General features: G+C 36.3%; 1 protein-coding gene across 1 annotated transcript in view; it reads right to left on the bottom strand.

The window, feature by feature from the left end:
- Positions 1–7,346: 7,346 nt before the first annotated feature.
- The window catches only part of LOC150093930 (leucine-rich repeat-containing protein 58-like), a 65,317-nt gene continuing 55,262 nt past the window's right edge, over positions 7,347–17,401 (bottom strand). The window contains exon 4 of the mRNA XM_090412665.1: positions 7,347–7,691. Within this exon, the coding sequence (XP_090268791.1) occupies positions 7,489–7,691 (203 nt within the window). The 3' untranslated portion in view covers positions 7,347–7,488. The remainder of the gene's footprint in view (positions 7,692–17,401) is intronic.

Genomic DNA, 17,401 nt, shown 5'->3' with positions numbered 1-17,401 from the left:
TTAATGCCTCGAAGACATGAGGATGCATACCATAGATTTTTGCCCGAGTTCAAAAATTTAGAATTATGAGACTTTGAAGTGACTTTAGCTAATGTGTTCCATACAGCATTCCCAGATAGTCAGAAAAAAAGGTTATTTCTTTTCACTTCGCCCAGTGTATATTTCATAGCATTCGAGCAAATTACCTTCAACGATACGTAACTGATGCAGAATTTACAAAAAAACAGCAATTGCTTTTGTGCTATCACCAAATATTTTACGTTGCTTTATAGAATTATATGAAAACTGACTATCCTACTGACGCTCGGTCCATTCTGTACATAGAAGATACTTGGATTGACAACTGATTCGATTATTTTGATATCCACCTCGCTTTGGGTTGCCAAAAACCCACAACTCGTCAGAAGAATGTAGTCATGCATTCAGTGAATTGGTACTTCTCATCCAACAACATGGACGTTTCAAAATTGAAAGATGAGCAAAATCTAAATGAAGGGAAAATATAAATAGAAAATCTATATCATTTACAATTAGTCAGTCTACAACTTGGTATGCAGATAGTATTTTTAAATTTAAAATCATTTCATCTCTTTTAAACCAACTGTGCACGTGCACAGTTCACGACATTTCGAAAGATAAATTGATTCCATTTTCATCCATCCATTCCTGCATTTTTCCCTTGACTACTTTCTCCAAGACCTTAACGACTCCTGATATGCTACTCTTCCTTGCAGGAAGACTTGGATAGATTGGAGTTCTGGGCTAAAGAGAATGGATGTCAATTTAATGTGACAAAATGTAAGGTTATGCATTTTGGGGTGAAAAGATTAGCAGCAGTATATCACATTGGTGGAACTGTACTCCAGGAGATAAAATCTTGTAGGAAGACTTGGATAGATTAGAGTTCTGGGCTAAAGAGAATGGATGTCAATTTAATGTGACAAAATGTAAGGTTATGCATTTTGGGGTGAAAAGATTAGCAGCAGTATATCACATTGGTGGAACTGTACTCCAGGAGATAAAATCTTGTAGGAAGACTTGGATAGATTAGAGTTCTGGGTTAAAGAGAATGGATGTCAATTTAATGTGACAAAATGTAAGGTTATGCATTTTGGGGTGAAAAGATTAGCAGCAGTATACCACATTGGTGGAAGTGTACTCCAGGAGATTGATGAGGCCAGGGACTTGGGAGTGTGAGGACACATTGCAACAACCGATCAGCATATCAGGAGTCATTGTCAAGGTCTTGGAGAAAGTAGTCAAGGGAAAAATACAGGAATGGATTGATGAAAATGAGATGCTGTACGGGGGACAGCATGGCTTTGTGAAGGGTAAATCATGCCTCAGTAACATGCTAAAGTTTTATAACACAGTGACGGCTGAACTGGATAAGGGTAATGGGTTTACAGTGATACTGCTGGACCTGGCTAAGGCATTTGACAGGATACCACATGGAATTCTAATTCGTAAACTACAACATATGGGAATGGATATAGGGTTGGTGAGTGGTTGATGGACAGATATCAGAGAGTAGTTTATTCAAGAGTAGAGTCCAAAAGACAGCCTGTGACTAGTGGTGTGCTGCAGGGTTCTGTTCTTGGACCACTGCTGTTTAATTTGTTCATTAACGATATAGGGATCTAATAGGAACAGTTCATTTGTTCGCTGATGATGCAAAGTCAGGTAGAGCAATAGTGAATGCAGAAGATGTCAAAATCTTGCAGGAAGACTTGGATAGATTGGAATTCTGGGCTAAGGAGAATGGATGTCAATTTAATGTGACAAAATGTAAGGTTATGCATTTTGGGGTGAAAAGATTAGCAGCAGTATACATTGGTGGAACTGTATGCCAGGGACTTGGGAGTGTTGATGGATAGGGAAATGAAGTTTAGGGGGGAAGATTGCAAAAGTGGCTAAATGAGCTCATCAACCCACTTGGTTGTTGAAAAATACTTTGACGAGCAGAGACAAGCAAGTTATTGTACCTCTGTACCGAGCCTTGGTAAGACCTCATCTCGACTACTGTGCCCAGATTTGGTCACCTAGGTTTCTTCTTGATGGGGAGGAGGTGGAGAGGATCCAGAGGAGAGTGACCAAGATGATAGCAGATCTATGGAATGAACCTTATGAGAACAGGTTGAAGATTTGTGGATTGCAGAAATTAGTTGATAGGCAGAAAAGGGGAGATATGATTGAGATATTCAAATTGCTAAAGGGTTTCTATAGGATTAATTCAGAGGATATTTATGAGATCAGCACTGGTGGTGGGAGAACTAGAGGACACCTATGGAAGATGGTCAAGAGTGTGGTTAGCAAGGGTGTTAGAGCTGGGTTCTTTACTTTTAGAGTGGTAAATGAGTGGAATAATAAGCTGTGAGAGTGTTGTGGGTGCTATGACGGTGAGTTCAATTCAAAATGATAATTACTGTGAGAATGTCGTATAGTTGTGTGGACATGATGTTTAGGGCCTCCCATAATAATAATAGAGTAATATATTCCTAGTGGCCAACCTCCTTGTAGTAAGAAACACTATTCATACACAGCAAAGAGATTTCAGCATGTGAAACTCTTATTTAAGAGGACTTGCCCATAATTTTAGTTTTTGCGATCTAGTGATTATTGTTCCCTCCCCCTCCATTTTATTTTTCTTTTCAAATGTATACTGACTATAAATTCACATGTAAACATGTAAAGTGATTTGTTTATTGTGTATGTGGACTATATTATCATAATTATAGTTTTTTTTTTTTTAAAAAAAAGAACTTGCAAGTATTTTTTTAAATGGAAAACTTGTCGATGAAATTTGTGGACAGGCTCTGAAAGTTACAGAATACATACATAGAATCAAGAGAAAATCAGGTGGGAATTAGCAGGAGCTGTAAATAAAGTTGTGAAATAGAAAGTCATGAAGAAATTAAGTTTTAGCATGAGCTTTTCTATATAGAAAATTTTCAGCTGAACGCATTCAAATTCACTTACAGAATCGACATGACTTACACAATAACATGACAATACAACTGTCATGTCATGTTATTGTGAATTCTTTTTTGTGTTTTGAAACCAGATTGGCTACATCAATTATCGATTCTGGAACAAAGCTGAAAAAATAAAAAATAAACTTAAAAAATCCTGCAGTTGGCGACTGGAATCGAAATGACAACACTTTCTTCTGGCTAGAATTATGGAAATGCTCCCACAAGCCACGTAGACAGCCTTAAGTCAAAAATTAATAAAATAGGCCAAACTGTACTCATGATTGAGTGCTTGAGTAGTCAGAATCCTCATTTGCAGGTGAGCTATGCTAGCAACCAATGATTTAAATATCATTTTAAGTTATTTCATGTTTATGGCACACAATGGCTGCACATGTAATGTTCTTAACTTGTAGTATGGCCTATTTTATTAATTTTTGACTACTACTTAAGGCTGTCTACATGGCTTATGGAAGTATTTCCATAATTCTAGCCAGAAGAAAGTGTTGTCATTTCGATTCCAGTCGCCAACTACAGGATTTTTTAAAAGTTTATTTTTTATTTTTTCAGCTTTGTTCCAGAATCGATAATTGATGTAGCCAATCTGGTTTCAAAACACAAAAAAGAATTCACAATAACATGACATGACATGACAGTTGTTGAGTCCTTGGTTTTGACTTTACTCTTGTCACCTGTAAAGTCTATAAATCGTCAGAACGAATAGACGCAACTAGCGATAGCGACTAGTTAACCTATAAATGGAATTGCTGGAAATCAGTAAGCAGCCTGATTTTCAAAAGTTTGAGCTAGAGTTCTGTCTATTCGTTTTAGTGAATAAAATGTTTGCTGTTATATCAAAGGATAGACAGTTGATGAGGAAGAGTTACTAAATGGTAGTACACCACTTCCAAATGTGAAACCAGCATTCTAAGGTAAATGGATAGGAGATTTGTAAAAAAAAAAAGTCTTGGGTAGAAAATGAATTCAGTCTTACTCTATTTTTATATATACTCCATTTTTAATAGCAGCTGCACATGTAGAAAAACAGAATTCATGAATCCAAAATATTTCATCTTTATTACAAGAACATCGGGGAGAGAGAACATTTAAAACATGAGTCACTCACTCAGCATGTGTTTACTTGCTTGTGCCTCTGTGACACAATGGTTAGCTTTTGTAATTCAAATGTAATGTTACATAACTTATTACTATAAAACATATATAAACAGTTAATCATGACTGCTTCCTAAAACTTTGAGACAAATATACAAACAGAGCAGCTAAGATTCAGATGTTAAGTTTCACCAATATCCAGAAAGAGATGATCAAATTTAAATAAACAGAAACAAAGAATCTAATCTTTGAATGAAACCAAGATTCGTTGCTTCAGTTTCATTCCAAATAACTTTGTCCAGTGTTACGATTGTGGAATGATGGAAAATGATATGATACAGAAAATACTCTCATGCTGACTATTTTCTGTATCATCCCTTATGAGTAACATCACACTTAACAGATTCCAAGAATTTCAGGTGTCCTGATGTTCCTGGATTCTAATCTCAGAATAATACAGTAGTGTATCCAAAAAAAAAAAAAAAAATAATAATAATAATAAAACGTTGATACCAATAGGGTACCTTAATAGATGCCAGGAAATAGAGAGAGAGGTGGTAATTTATTCTTATTGGATGGTAGAAAAGTTTTTTGTCATATAAATTTCTATAGATACGCCAGATAAATAGAAATTAGTGTACAAACATCGGTAAACTTAAATAGGAATGGGAATGATTTATATAGATGGCACAGCCCTAATGGAGTATATCAGCATTGGTAGATAAATCTGAAGAGCAAATTATTACATTAGTGAATAACTAATATAAGAAACTAAGCAGTCTTACAATGCTTTGCTCATACAATGTTCTTCAATTATGACCAATGCCTATTTACATAACACAGCATTTGCTCATATGATCTGCATTTTGCTTATACATTGGTTTTAGCAACATGGCTCTCCCATGAATTGATCAATGCACAGCTTTCCTGAACTGTTTATTTACAACATTGCTGGGGTGCATTTCGATGTTTCACTGTAAATTAAACTGTTTATGACTATTACTGTGTTGTTAATAATGGCATATAAAATTCAAAGTAATGGGGCTGTTTTTTTATAATGCAATTCCCACCCAATGAAAGCCATCATCATCAAATTCTTGATATGTACCTTCAGGGGAAGTGTGCAAGATTATTATGATAGCTACATGAAAAAGTTACACCATTACTAACTTCTGATGAACAATTTTCCTTCAAATTAATGTGTACTCTGCCAAGACTGAAACATTATTGGATCTTATATCTGTATCAATTCATCATGGTCTTCCTCTGGATCTTTTCTTGCCAACCTCAGCTCTATTAAGTGACATACCATCTGAGATCAGCTCTACTAACACATTCCTGAAAGCTAACAATGGCAAGTTCTTTCCTAATATTCTCATTTTTAATATGATACTGCCAATGTCAGTAATCTTTCTCAGAACTCTCATATCACTGGTCTCCAGTCTTTGATTAAGTGCTTTATTTCTAACCCAGCTCTCAGATTCATAATTTCAAATTGGTTTGAACACTATCTTGTATACAGCTAATTTAGTGTTTTGACTAATTTTTCTTATTCTATATAAATGTATTCAGCTGACTGCCTACTATATCAGCTTTACAAATTCTGTCTGTTTCCATATTTAATTTTCCATCTGCACTAAAAATTGTGCCTAAATAGCTGAAATATTTTACTTGTTCTATACGTTCATCAAGGATACAGTTGAGTTTTTAATGTTTCTGCCTATTTTCATTGAATTATTATTACCGATTTTCATACTAAATTTATTACAACAGTTATTCAATTTAGTCAGGGAGTCTTGCAGACTTGTGCTGGATTATTCAGAAGTATAACATCATCTGCTCAAAGTAAAGAGGCCAATATTAACATTTCCAATTTTGATATCAGATTTAATACCACTTTCCTTCATAATGTGATCCATAAAGATAATAACAGTGAAGATAATGTGCACCCTTGTCACACACCTGATTTTACTTCAACCCATTTTCCTGTAGCTTCTTCCATTCTAACTGCTGACTTACAGCTTAAATAGAGACTATGTACTGCTCAATATAATGTTACATTTACGATATAACTGAAGCATTTTGAAGAGCTTTCCTCTTGGCACCTTGTCATATGCCTTTCAAGATCAACAAAACTTAAATACAAATGTTTGTTATAGTCCCATGATTTCTCAACTATTTGTCTTAAAGTGGAATTCTGATCCTGGCAACCTCTATTTGGCTTGAATCCTGCTTGTTCTTCACCAAGCTTCTCTTCCACAGATGTTCTTAACCATTTCTCAAGTATATTTGCAAGTAAATCTTACCAAGAACACTCAGCAGAGAAATATCTCTGTACTTCTCACATTCCCATGAAAGGTATTTTGCAAATCTATAGTACATTTGTACCATGGGTGGGCTAAGTATATTTTTTCCCCATTTTTATCAATTATATATATTATTTATTTTTTTACACAGTCTGGAAATCCTGAAGCTTATTCAAGCCACTTCAAGAATCCAGAAAGTAGAGGTGGTTTCACACCAGGTGATGAAATTTGTCTCCCCCCACTAAATCACTTCCTGTGAAAAGAAGAAGACATGTAAACTATTACATTCGATACTAAGATTAAAAATATTAAATTTAGTGACGATGGAGTATCAAACACAGAGAGGCTGAAAGCTAAACTTACCTTGCACTGATGTTACAGTTGTTAAAAACAAAAATAAAGTGAAGTGCTACACCAGTTAATACTAGTTATCCAGAAACATGACAATCTTACTGCCAAAATGGAAAAAACTTAATGGCGTAGATTGAACCAGACTGATTGAGAAACACTGTCTTAAGGAAACATGCCAATGTCTCCTTAAGAAAGGAAAGTACCACACTTTCCCAAGTGTGGTACGGAGACCCCCGTGGGTCCGCAAAATGTCTTCAGGGGGTCCGTGGCAATTTTCGGCTAAACATCGTTAATGCATGGAATAAAATTTAAGTTTGAGATCGTAAAACATTCCTATTGTTTCACTGAATAAGGTACAGAGACATCTGCAGGCTGTGTAATATGTTTCTCAACAAACAGTGCAATTAGAGACAACTGGGTAAAAACGGTACTAACTATGAATCGCATAACCCCTCCCACATAAAATGCAGTATAGTAGACAATCAAAACCATATGGTGCACCGGCAACATATGGTTTTGTTTGAGTAAACATGTTAACACTATATATTTGATTTGAGCCTATATATTTGATTAAGACAATGAAAAAAAAATAAATAAAAATAAATGATACCAAAAGGTGGACCAATTATTAATTCAAATTATGTTACAAGACAGAACATGAGACAGTTTAAAAAGTAGAAAAGCGGGCTTGTAAACAATACTATTATAGTCAAATGGCAGTAATGACAATTGTGTACATTTTTTCTTTAGCCCAATAGGACACGTTTCAGTTTACTTGCAGGGACTTCGTTATCATCATCAGAAGTATCAGGATCTGAACTGGTATTATAACCAACAGCTGGTTGAGTACTACAGTTGGGAGAGCACAAATATTGTAACAGAGGCAGTCTGTATTTTCCACAGAAATCAACAAATTTTATATTTTCTACTCTAGTGTCAAAATATACACCTGAAAATAGACAATCGATTATAAAATTAAATTACAGAATACATTTAAATAATTATGCTAATAAAAAAATGCATATTTTACTTACAAGTACATAATACTGCCAATTTTTCATTTAAAAGTTCTAATAATTTAACATTTCTTAATACAAAATATCTTAATTTCATAAACATACCAGTCTGTTTTTCTATTCTAAAGCTTTCAACATTTCATAATATTTATCTGTTAAATAGTGCATATTTCAAAATACATGGCTTCCACAAAGTCATGCTGGTGTTTCACAATTATTACACACATACACACATCTTCATGGTGTCCAAGGACTCGGTAGGTCCACATTAACTATCACTCACGACTGCCTCTAGTTATACCTATTTCACTCATTTACCATTTCTCCAAACCAAAAATTCAATTCTTCCTAATTCTTATGCAACTTCCAGAGTATTTCCCCCCCCCCCCCAATTTCTCTTCCATCCATTCATATACTGGAAAATTGATCATCTGCTCTATAAAACCATCTTATTAACTACTATCACACATATATATATATATATATATATATATATATATATCCCCTCACTCCTGTCTATTGTCTAAACTTTGTATGTCACATAGGGAACATCCACAATTAGTCACTTCTTTCTGAATCCTTCTCACCGCTTCTGCATCCCAAGAAATCCAGAAAACCAAATCAGCACACAACAGTCCAGATGTGGTCATATCAATCCCTTATAATGAATAATAGATTATAATAATAACTTCTTTACTCCTGATTGTCAGCATGTTTCTTAAAATCCAAGTGATCCTTAGTGTATTCATGATATCTATAAAGAGATGAAAAGGTATAAAATTGACATCCTGGGAATTACAGAGACCAGATGGAATGGAGAAGGTAATTTCAAAAGACATAATGGTAAGTCAATTATTTATTCAGGAGGTGAATCAAAGCATCATGGGGTAGCTGTGGTACTGAGGAAAGTTCAAGAGCTTTTATAATCAAGAAGAGTTCTTCTTGGTTATAATCCCATTAATGATACAATACTTTGTATTAGATCCTATCAAAGTGTCAATTGTTGTAGTTTATGTGCCCCACAGAGAGAAGCCTAATGAAGAGAGTGAGGAGCGAGTTCTATGAAACCTACATATCTGTGTTGGATCACTTGCCAAGAAGGGATGTACTTTTCATCTTAGGGGACTTTAATGCAAAAGTGAGAAAGGGTATGAGAGTGAATCCTAAGTGTGGGATGTTTGGTCTGGGTGAATGCAACATCCATGGTGAAAGACTGTTGGAATATGCCCATGCTAACAGATTACTTTTTACCGATGCTTGCTTCCAGAATCACTCACAACGGACCTATACTTAGAAATCTAATATTGATAGGGCACCAGGTTGATTACATCCTGGTTTTCCAATGGTAGAAGACAAGCATCTTTGATGTGCATACTTGTCCAGGAGAAGACTGTATTACTATCAGCTAGGAAGAGCCAAAGATTGGATGTCAGAGTCATTCCCCAATGGACTCACAGAAGAAACATCAACATGGTTGGATGATCTTTTTGAGACTAGTGAGGAGAGCTCACCTCACTGAAATGCTGTGGAAAGGAGTCAAAGTTATAATAGAGGCAAGAAGTTTCTAGGCCCAATCAAAAGACCAAGACATCCATTGATATCAGATTCAACATGGGATATGTGATTGAAAGGAGACAGATGGAGAAACAAAGAAGCACAAGGACTGATGAATATAAAAGATTACATAGAGAAGTCAGAAAAGCCATCAGACAGAACAAGGACAACTTTTATGCTAATAAATGTGAAGAGATAGAATTCCAAACGAAGAGGCACAATTATAAAAAGATGTTTTATTTAGTTTGCGACCTAAAGTACATGTTTAAGCCCAAATTGAATGAAATTTAAGACAGGAATGGAGCAGTACTAACAGAAGAAATGGAAATCAAAAACAGATGAAAAGAGTACTGTGAGGAACTGTACAGCAGAGAGGATAAGGAAAATTTGAAGGCCAACTCTTGCCAAGATAATTTCAATTTGGAACCTCCTCCACTTTGACATGAGGTTGAAGGAGCAATTAAACAGATTAACAACAATAATGCTCTCGATGTGATGGAATCCCAACAGACTTAATTAAGGCCACAGAGGATGGAGGAATAAGAATGTTTCATAGATTGATTATAAGAATATGGAAGCCAGGATCATGGCCCAGAGACTGGAAGAAGTCAGTTTACATATCTCTGCATAAGAAGGGAAATATGAAGGATATGAAGGATTGCAAGAACTATTAGCTTAATCTCTTATGCAAGCAAGATTTTATTAAGATCATCCTAAAAAAAGATTCAGGCCAAAGTTGCCCGAGGAACAAGCAGGTTTTAGGAAAGGTAAGGGTACCAGAGATCAGATCAAAAAGTATAAATTTAGACTTCCTATGGTAATATGTTTCATAGATTACTCTAAAGCTTTTGCCTGTGCTTCACATGCGAGACTGTGGGAAGTAATGAAAAGAACAGATTTTCCTCAACACAATATCAGGTTGATAGTTAACTTGTACAGCGAACAAGAAGCACAGTATGAATAGGTGTTGGGTAAAATGACTGGCTTCAAGTCAAGAGTTAACGATGACTACACTCCTCTCACCTATTTAGTATTTATGCTGAGGATAACATGCATGTAGCATTGGATAAGCTTAAGACAGGAATCAGGATAGGTGGTAGATTGATCAATAATCTGATGATAGAGTACTCCTTTGTAATGACAAGGAACGACTAGGACAAATTCTTGACAACGTTAATGAGATCAGCAAGAACAGAGAACTTCAATTCAATCCTGGCAAGACAATCATTATGGTTCTCAAAGGAAAATATAGACAGGGAAGCTCCTGGGAAACATGTGTACCTTAACAGAGAAAGTGTTAACTCTGTGTACCATAACTGAGGAAGTCAGCAAGTTTGAACATCTGGCTCCATTATTAATGTGAAATATTGCTGTTCAGAAGACATCAGAAGAAGACTAGGAATGGCTAAAATGACAGTCGAAAACTTGTCTAAAATCTGGAAGGATAAATCTATCTCCAGAAGAACAAAGTTGAGTATTCTGGATGCAGCTGTATTTCCAACAGCAACTTATGGATGTGACACTTGGAACCTAAAGAAGTCTGACAGGAAAAGGATAATTGCTTTTGAGATGTGATGTTACAAAAAGCTGTTAAGGATATCAAATACTGAAAGGTGGTCAAATGGATGGGTTCTAGAAAAGGTCGACAGAACTTAATTCTCCTTAAAGATATTGGCAGAAGAAAGTTGAAATAATTTGGCTGCATTGAATGGATGGAAAGAAAACTTTTTTCTTTGAAAAAGAGGAAGGGGTAGACCTTCAATGAGATGGATGGTGTGTCTGGTCTTCAGTGAGTTGAAGCTTCCAGAAAAGCTTAAGACAGAACCAATTGGCGAGGACTGGCATGAAATATCATCAAGGAAAGGAGTGACCATACAGCATCTGATGTTCAATGAATGGATGGATGAAGTTATCCTTTGAAATATTTTGCTGTTTTTGATATGTCCTCTGACCTTCAACTCTGTCTACCATTACCCCCTAAATATCTAGTCCCAATTTCTTGCAGTGCAGTTTCATCACACTGACACATTGAATCGACAGCCATCATCCTTAGCACAAACTATTCTGCAGGATCTCTAAATCTTTAGCTATTGTTCTCCCCAGTTTTGCATGATCAAAAAATAACTTATTTTTCCTTGAACCATTCCCAATATCACTGCTGTATAAATTGAACAGCAGCAACAGCCCCAGTACAAAGTTCTGGTTCTTTGATTCAACTTTCCACCATATTATTCTCTGATAACTGTCTAATAGGCATTCACTTATCCATTTCACCTTCATATCAATCCCATCTGCTCCAGCTTCCATAATACTATTCCATGTGGTATCCTGTCAAATACTTTTGCAAAGTCCAGCAATATTATAGTGTAGCCATTTCTCTTATACTTGTCACTTTAATGTAGTGCCCTTAATCACTTTTCCAATACTTGAATCATCACATCTGAGATATCACTTAGCGAGCTATTTCTGTGTAATGGAACTATTCTGTCCTCTTTTCACTCATAGGATACCACTATCATGCTGAGGTTTAAATGGTCTGGTTAAGGACATCTTTCTTGCGTTTTCTGCATCTGGGCTGATATTCTATCTAACACCATGTTGTAATTTACAGAAATTTCTTAATATTCAAAGCACCAAGTTCATCTATCCTTGTCTCGATATCCCTATCACATCAATCACTATATTATTATCTCCACCTGGATGATATACACTCTAAAAGTAATTGCTCAGTGATTCAACTATTTCATTAGCTTCTGTCACCTTCTTACCATCAGCATTCATTTTGCAAAATTTAGCAATATTATAGTGTAGACATTTCCCTTATTCTTGTCACTTTAACTCATTATTCAGCAAAAGAATTTTCTGGGATTTCACTTGGCCTTCTCATCTAATTTTTCTCTCAATCTGATTTTACCTTCCTCACCATGCTAGTCACCTTTCTTTCCTGTGCTTTTTTGCATTGCAGATCAAATCCTCTCAAACACCAGTATCTTCCATCATATGCTGTTTCAGGTAATCCTCTCTCAATAGCTGAATAAATTTCACTTCATTTCCTCCCTGTGCCCTTTCTTTCTTCCAATCTACATCCCCATAGATAAAGTCCCTCCATAATGATTACATTATTAATTACATTATCCTGTGTTCACTAAGTCAATTTGACAATCCTTATTATCCATATAGCAAGAACCAACTATATTTTTTTCTATTTGCTCTATCTCGCACTAAATGACTTCAAGGGTACTGCTTCTCTCAACTCTGCCTTCCTGCTGAACTCCTTTTGCTGATTGCAGTTCTACTATCATTGGCAAAATCCCTTCCTGAGTCCTGTTCTCTGGATGTCCCCTCCCAGAAAAATACTGTGTTCCTTACATTCTAACCTGTGGCAATATCTGTCTTTGCTAATTCAAACTAATCAGTGCCAAATCTGCTCATCTTTGTTCTTATCATTAGTGTAATGCCCTTAATCACTTTTCCAATACTTTAATCATCACATCTGAGATATCACTTAGTATATAATGTACTATCTGTCTTGGAGCTACTTCTGTGTAATGGAAGTATTCTGTCCTCTTTCCACTCATAGGATACCACTATCATGCTGATAGTGGTATCCTATGAGTGGATACCACTATACATGTAGTGAAATATCTCCATAAGTCCACAATGTACCCATGAATCTTTTAATGAGCATCTTTTATTCAGATGAGACTTTTCAGATGTGTATAATGCTGTGCATTATGGGAGGGACCGTTACCTAGACTGGTTTTAACCTTTGAGGTAAGTACAGGAATACCTCTCCAAAAACTGAGTGATTTACAAGATCACTATAAATCCTGCTGAGTGACCTAAAGGATCACTACTAAACTCATCACTCCAGACCTAAATCAGTCCAGGAAACTCAGCAGCAACTTCACTAAGTGACAGGCAAAAACCTGCCACCAAGCAGAGCCTTTCTACTCCTCAGGAAGCAAGCAAACCCAAAGACAAATATTATTAACCTTCATCAGTGGGAGCCAGATCCAGAAGAGATAGAGAGGTTGAAGTAATGCAGAAGTCATATATTTCCCACATATAACTATGCGAAAAGGTGTATCACTTATTATCAAAATACTCTGGATCAAAGATAAATGTTGAAAGATTTTTTTCACTTGGTTATACTATAAATTAAAGATACCAAGAAAAAAAAAATACTATGAATGGTCTTGCAAAGTGAGGTAAAGTTTAACATAAGTTCCATGGGTTACCTAGCTTACATAACACAGCTCAGTTAAAGATACCAAGTAATTTTAAACATGGTTTTACTCCATTTTTCCCAAGTGAGCAAACAGATAAAATGTCAAGTTTGTGCCTGCAATAGATGCAAGACTAGCTGATCCTACAGGTAGTGCAAGACCAAGGCAACTCGTGGTAAAGGTGGAGCAAGAACTGATCACTAATCTTAATATTTACCCTTAATGCCAAAACACATCTCCAAGAAGGGGATGTATGATGTTTTGTATTAAAGGCAAGGGGCCACTACCCAACGTGGGTAGTGGCCCCTTGCTGATCCTACAGGTAGTGCAAGACCCCTTGGTCTTGCACTACCTGTAGGATCAGCTAGTCTTGCATCTATTGCAGGCGCAAACTTGACATTTTGTCTGTTTGCTCACTTGGGAAAAATGGAGTAAAACCAGGTTTACAATTACTTGGTATCTTTAACATAATCATACCCAAGTTAAAAATACTTTCTACTATAACACAGCTCATCTCAGCTCTTACCATATGCACTGCAACATCTCAAGAGTAACTGTAGCTATAATAGTATCTCTAATTTTAATTGTTGCAGTAAAGTTACTTTTGACTTTACTGCCTTAAGAGTCCTGACTCCACAGGTTAGGGGTATAAGGTAGCTAGGAAATTTACCCATTTCTATCTAACCTGCTTATTAGCATTTTAGATTAACATTTCTCAACATCACATTGACTGATACATTTAGCAGTGGGTAGATTAGCCTGATAGATTTGCCTAAATTCTTATTATTACAGCAAATTATTATTACAACAGACTTCCAGGGAGTCAGAGACTCATTGAGGGAGGCCACACATTCACACCATGTCATACTTTAACAATAACAAGAATTTAGAGAAATCACTGATTCAAATGTTGCATACCACAAAACACAGCAAATTATTATTATTACAACAGACTTCTGGGGGATGGGGGGGGGTACTTAAAAGTCAAAGTTGTATAACTGAGAGGAGACCTCCACATAGCCATGCGGAGAACCGACCAAGGCTTCTGACCTAATGTCCAATCCTCACCTTCTCGTGGTGCACCATGTTGGGTATCTACTTGGATACTGAACGAACGAGGATGGGCTGGCAATTTGGGATTTAGCCGACCAATTGTATTCATGGATATTATTTCTGGGAAACTCCCATGTTAGTCCTCTTAACAAACTATTATATTTACAGCTATTTGCCTGCTTCTGTTTAGGAGTGCCCCAGTTTAAATGCCATTGGCTCTTTTCTCACGGATTCTTAGGGCGTTGTAGATGTATATTTATCAATATATGTTGCATAGAGGACAAGAAATTTGCACATACCTTTTCTGGGTGTTGTGGCTCTTCTTCTTTCACGTTGTCCAAACTACTGTGTGTGTGTGTGTGTGTGTGTGTGTGTGTGTGTGTTTGGGGGGGGGGGGGATTTTGGCAAGTGGGAGAATTGAAATAACAAAATGGAAAAAACCTGGGTTTTGTAATAACATATATATACATACATATTATAAAGGATGGGCGGAGCGTTTTTTATATTTATATGAGGTGGGAAAGGGTGAAAGGGGTTGACAGGTTGCGGTCCGTTTCGACTATTCTTGGTCGTCATCTGAACACATGGAGGAAGTGAATGCTATGTCAGGTCGGGTAGGTAGTTCTGCTTTTTGAAGTGTTTGTGTTATCACCTATTGGTCGGGGTTGTGACCTCAATTTTATGTTGTGTAGCTTCCAAACCTTGGAGATTATGTAGGGCCTGTGTACATTGATAGAGTTCATATCACACTTTATGGCTATTGTTTCCGATATTCTAAGCATTGTTTCATTGTCTTGTCTGTCTACTATGATGGCCTTGTTGATCTGCGGGGTATGTTTTTGTTCAAGGGCGTGGACAGCTATTTCTGTTTTTCCTGTGCTTTGTATTCAATTTTTCTTTTTGATGTTGCGTTTTTTAGTATTTAAATGTTCTGGAATAGGGATGTTACAATCGCGGAAGTGTTCTTGTAGTCTTGCCCATAAAGACCTGATGGTGAACCTGTGTAGGTGATATCACAGTCTTTTTGGCAGGGAAATTTATAGACTACGTTGTGGTGTTCAAATATTTCTTTTTGTGTCTGAGATTTAGTGGGTTTTAGGAGATTTGCCAATTTTTGGTTTGTGGTGAATACCAGTTTGTAGTCAGTATGTTTGAAGATGTATTTGTAGGCTTTATATGCGTTTTGGGTGTATGGTAGTTTGATAATTTTTTGAAAAACAATATGAAAAACAATAGCCACACCATCCATATTCCGTTAAAAAATTGGTCATCTTATAACAATTCATAATTGCGTATAAATTTTCAACCAATCAGAGTAATCTAAACGCAGAAATAAAAAAACTAACACAGATCTTTGAAAATCGCAACTATCCTACACAACTAATAAATTACGCAAACAAGACTGCCCAAAACCGCGAAAACAACCCAAGTACCAAAATAAACTTCCCTACACAAAATATTATCAAATTGCCATAAAACAAAAACACATACAAAGCCTACAAATACATCTTCAAACATACTGACTACAAACTGGTATTCACCACAAACCAAAAATTGGCAAATCTCCTAAAACCCACTAAATCTCAGACAAAAAGAAATATTTGAACACCACAATGTAGTCTATAAATTTCCCTGCCAAAAAGACTGTGATATCACCTATACAGGTTCACCATCAGGTCTTTATGGGCAAGACTACAAGAACACTTCCGCAATCCCTATTCCAGAACATTTAAATACTAAAAAACGCAATATCAAAAAGAAAAATCGAATACAAAGCACAGGAAAAACGGAAATAGCTGTCCACGCCCTTGAACAAAAACATACCCCGCAGATCGACAAGGCCATCATAGTAGACAGACAAGACAATGAAACAATGCTTAGAATATCGGAAACAATAGCCATAAAGTGTGACACGAACTCTATCAACGTACACAGGCCCTACATAATCTCCGAGGTTTGGAAGCTACACAACATAAAATTGAGGTCACAACCCCGACCCCGACCAATAGGTGATAACACAAACACTTCAAAAAGCAGAAGCACCTACCCAACCTGACATGGCATCCACTTCCTCCATGTGTTCAGACGACGACGACCGAGAATAGTCGAAACGGACCGAACCCCGTCAACCCCCTTCCCCCCCTCTAAAAATCAGTTGCTGTTTTCAACCCCTTTCACCCTTTCCACCTCATATAAATATAAAAAACGCTCCGCCCATCCTTTATAATATGTATGTATATATATATATGTTATTACAAAAACCCAGGTTTTTTCCATTTGTTATTTCAATTCTCCCACTTGCCAAAATCCCCCCTCAAACACACACAGTAGTTTGGACAACATGAAAGAAGAGCCACAACACCCAGAAAAAGGTATGTGCAAATTTCTTGTCCTCTATGCAACATATATTTATTGTTAAATATACATCTACAACACCCTAAGAATCCATGAGAAAAGAGCCAATGGCATTTAAACTGGGGCATTCCTAAACAGAAGCAGTCAAATAGCCATAAATATAATAATTGTATTCATATTGGTTAAACCAAAATAAAAAATGATGGTAAAACATGACAAAATTTCATGCCGGCTGGGGCGTCGCCCGGTTAAACAAGGCCCCCATTCTTTTCGCCAGGGAACCAGGGCGAACAGCAAAAAATCCATGTCAATAAGAAGCCTGAATGGCAAAGAAATGGAGCTACCTGAGGAATTAGATAAGTACGAGATCGACATAATAGGGGTGACAAACAAAAAAGACAAAAACTGAGATCTTTCTGAGAAATAAATACAAAATGTTATATTCAGGCAAT

Source organism: Typopeltis vanoorti, chromosome 23 (assembly GCF_054136105.1).
Source record: "Typopeltis vanoorti isolate ZY-2024b chromosome 23, IOZ_Tvanoo_1.0, whole genome shotgun sequence".
NCBI lineage: Eukaryota > Metazoa > Arthropoda > Arachnida > Uropygi > Thelyphonidae > Typopeltis > Typopeltis vanoorti.
Note: the sequence above shows the minus strand (reverse complement) of the source record. Positions and strands in the feature narration are given on the sequence as shown.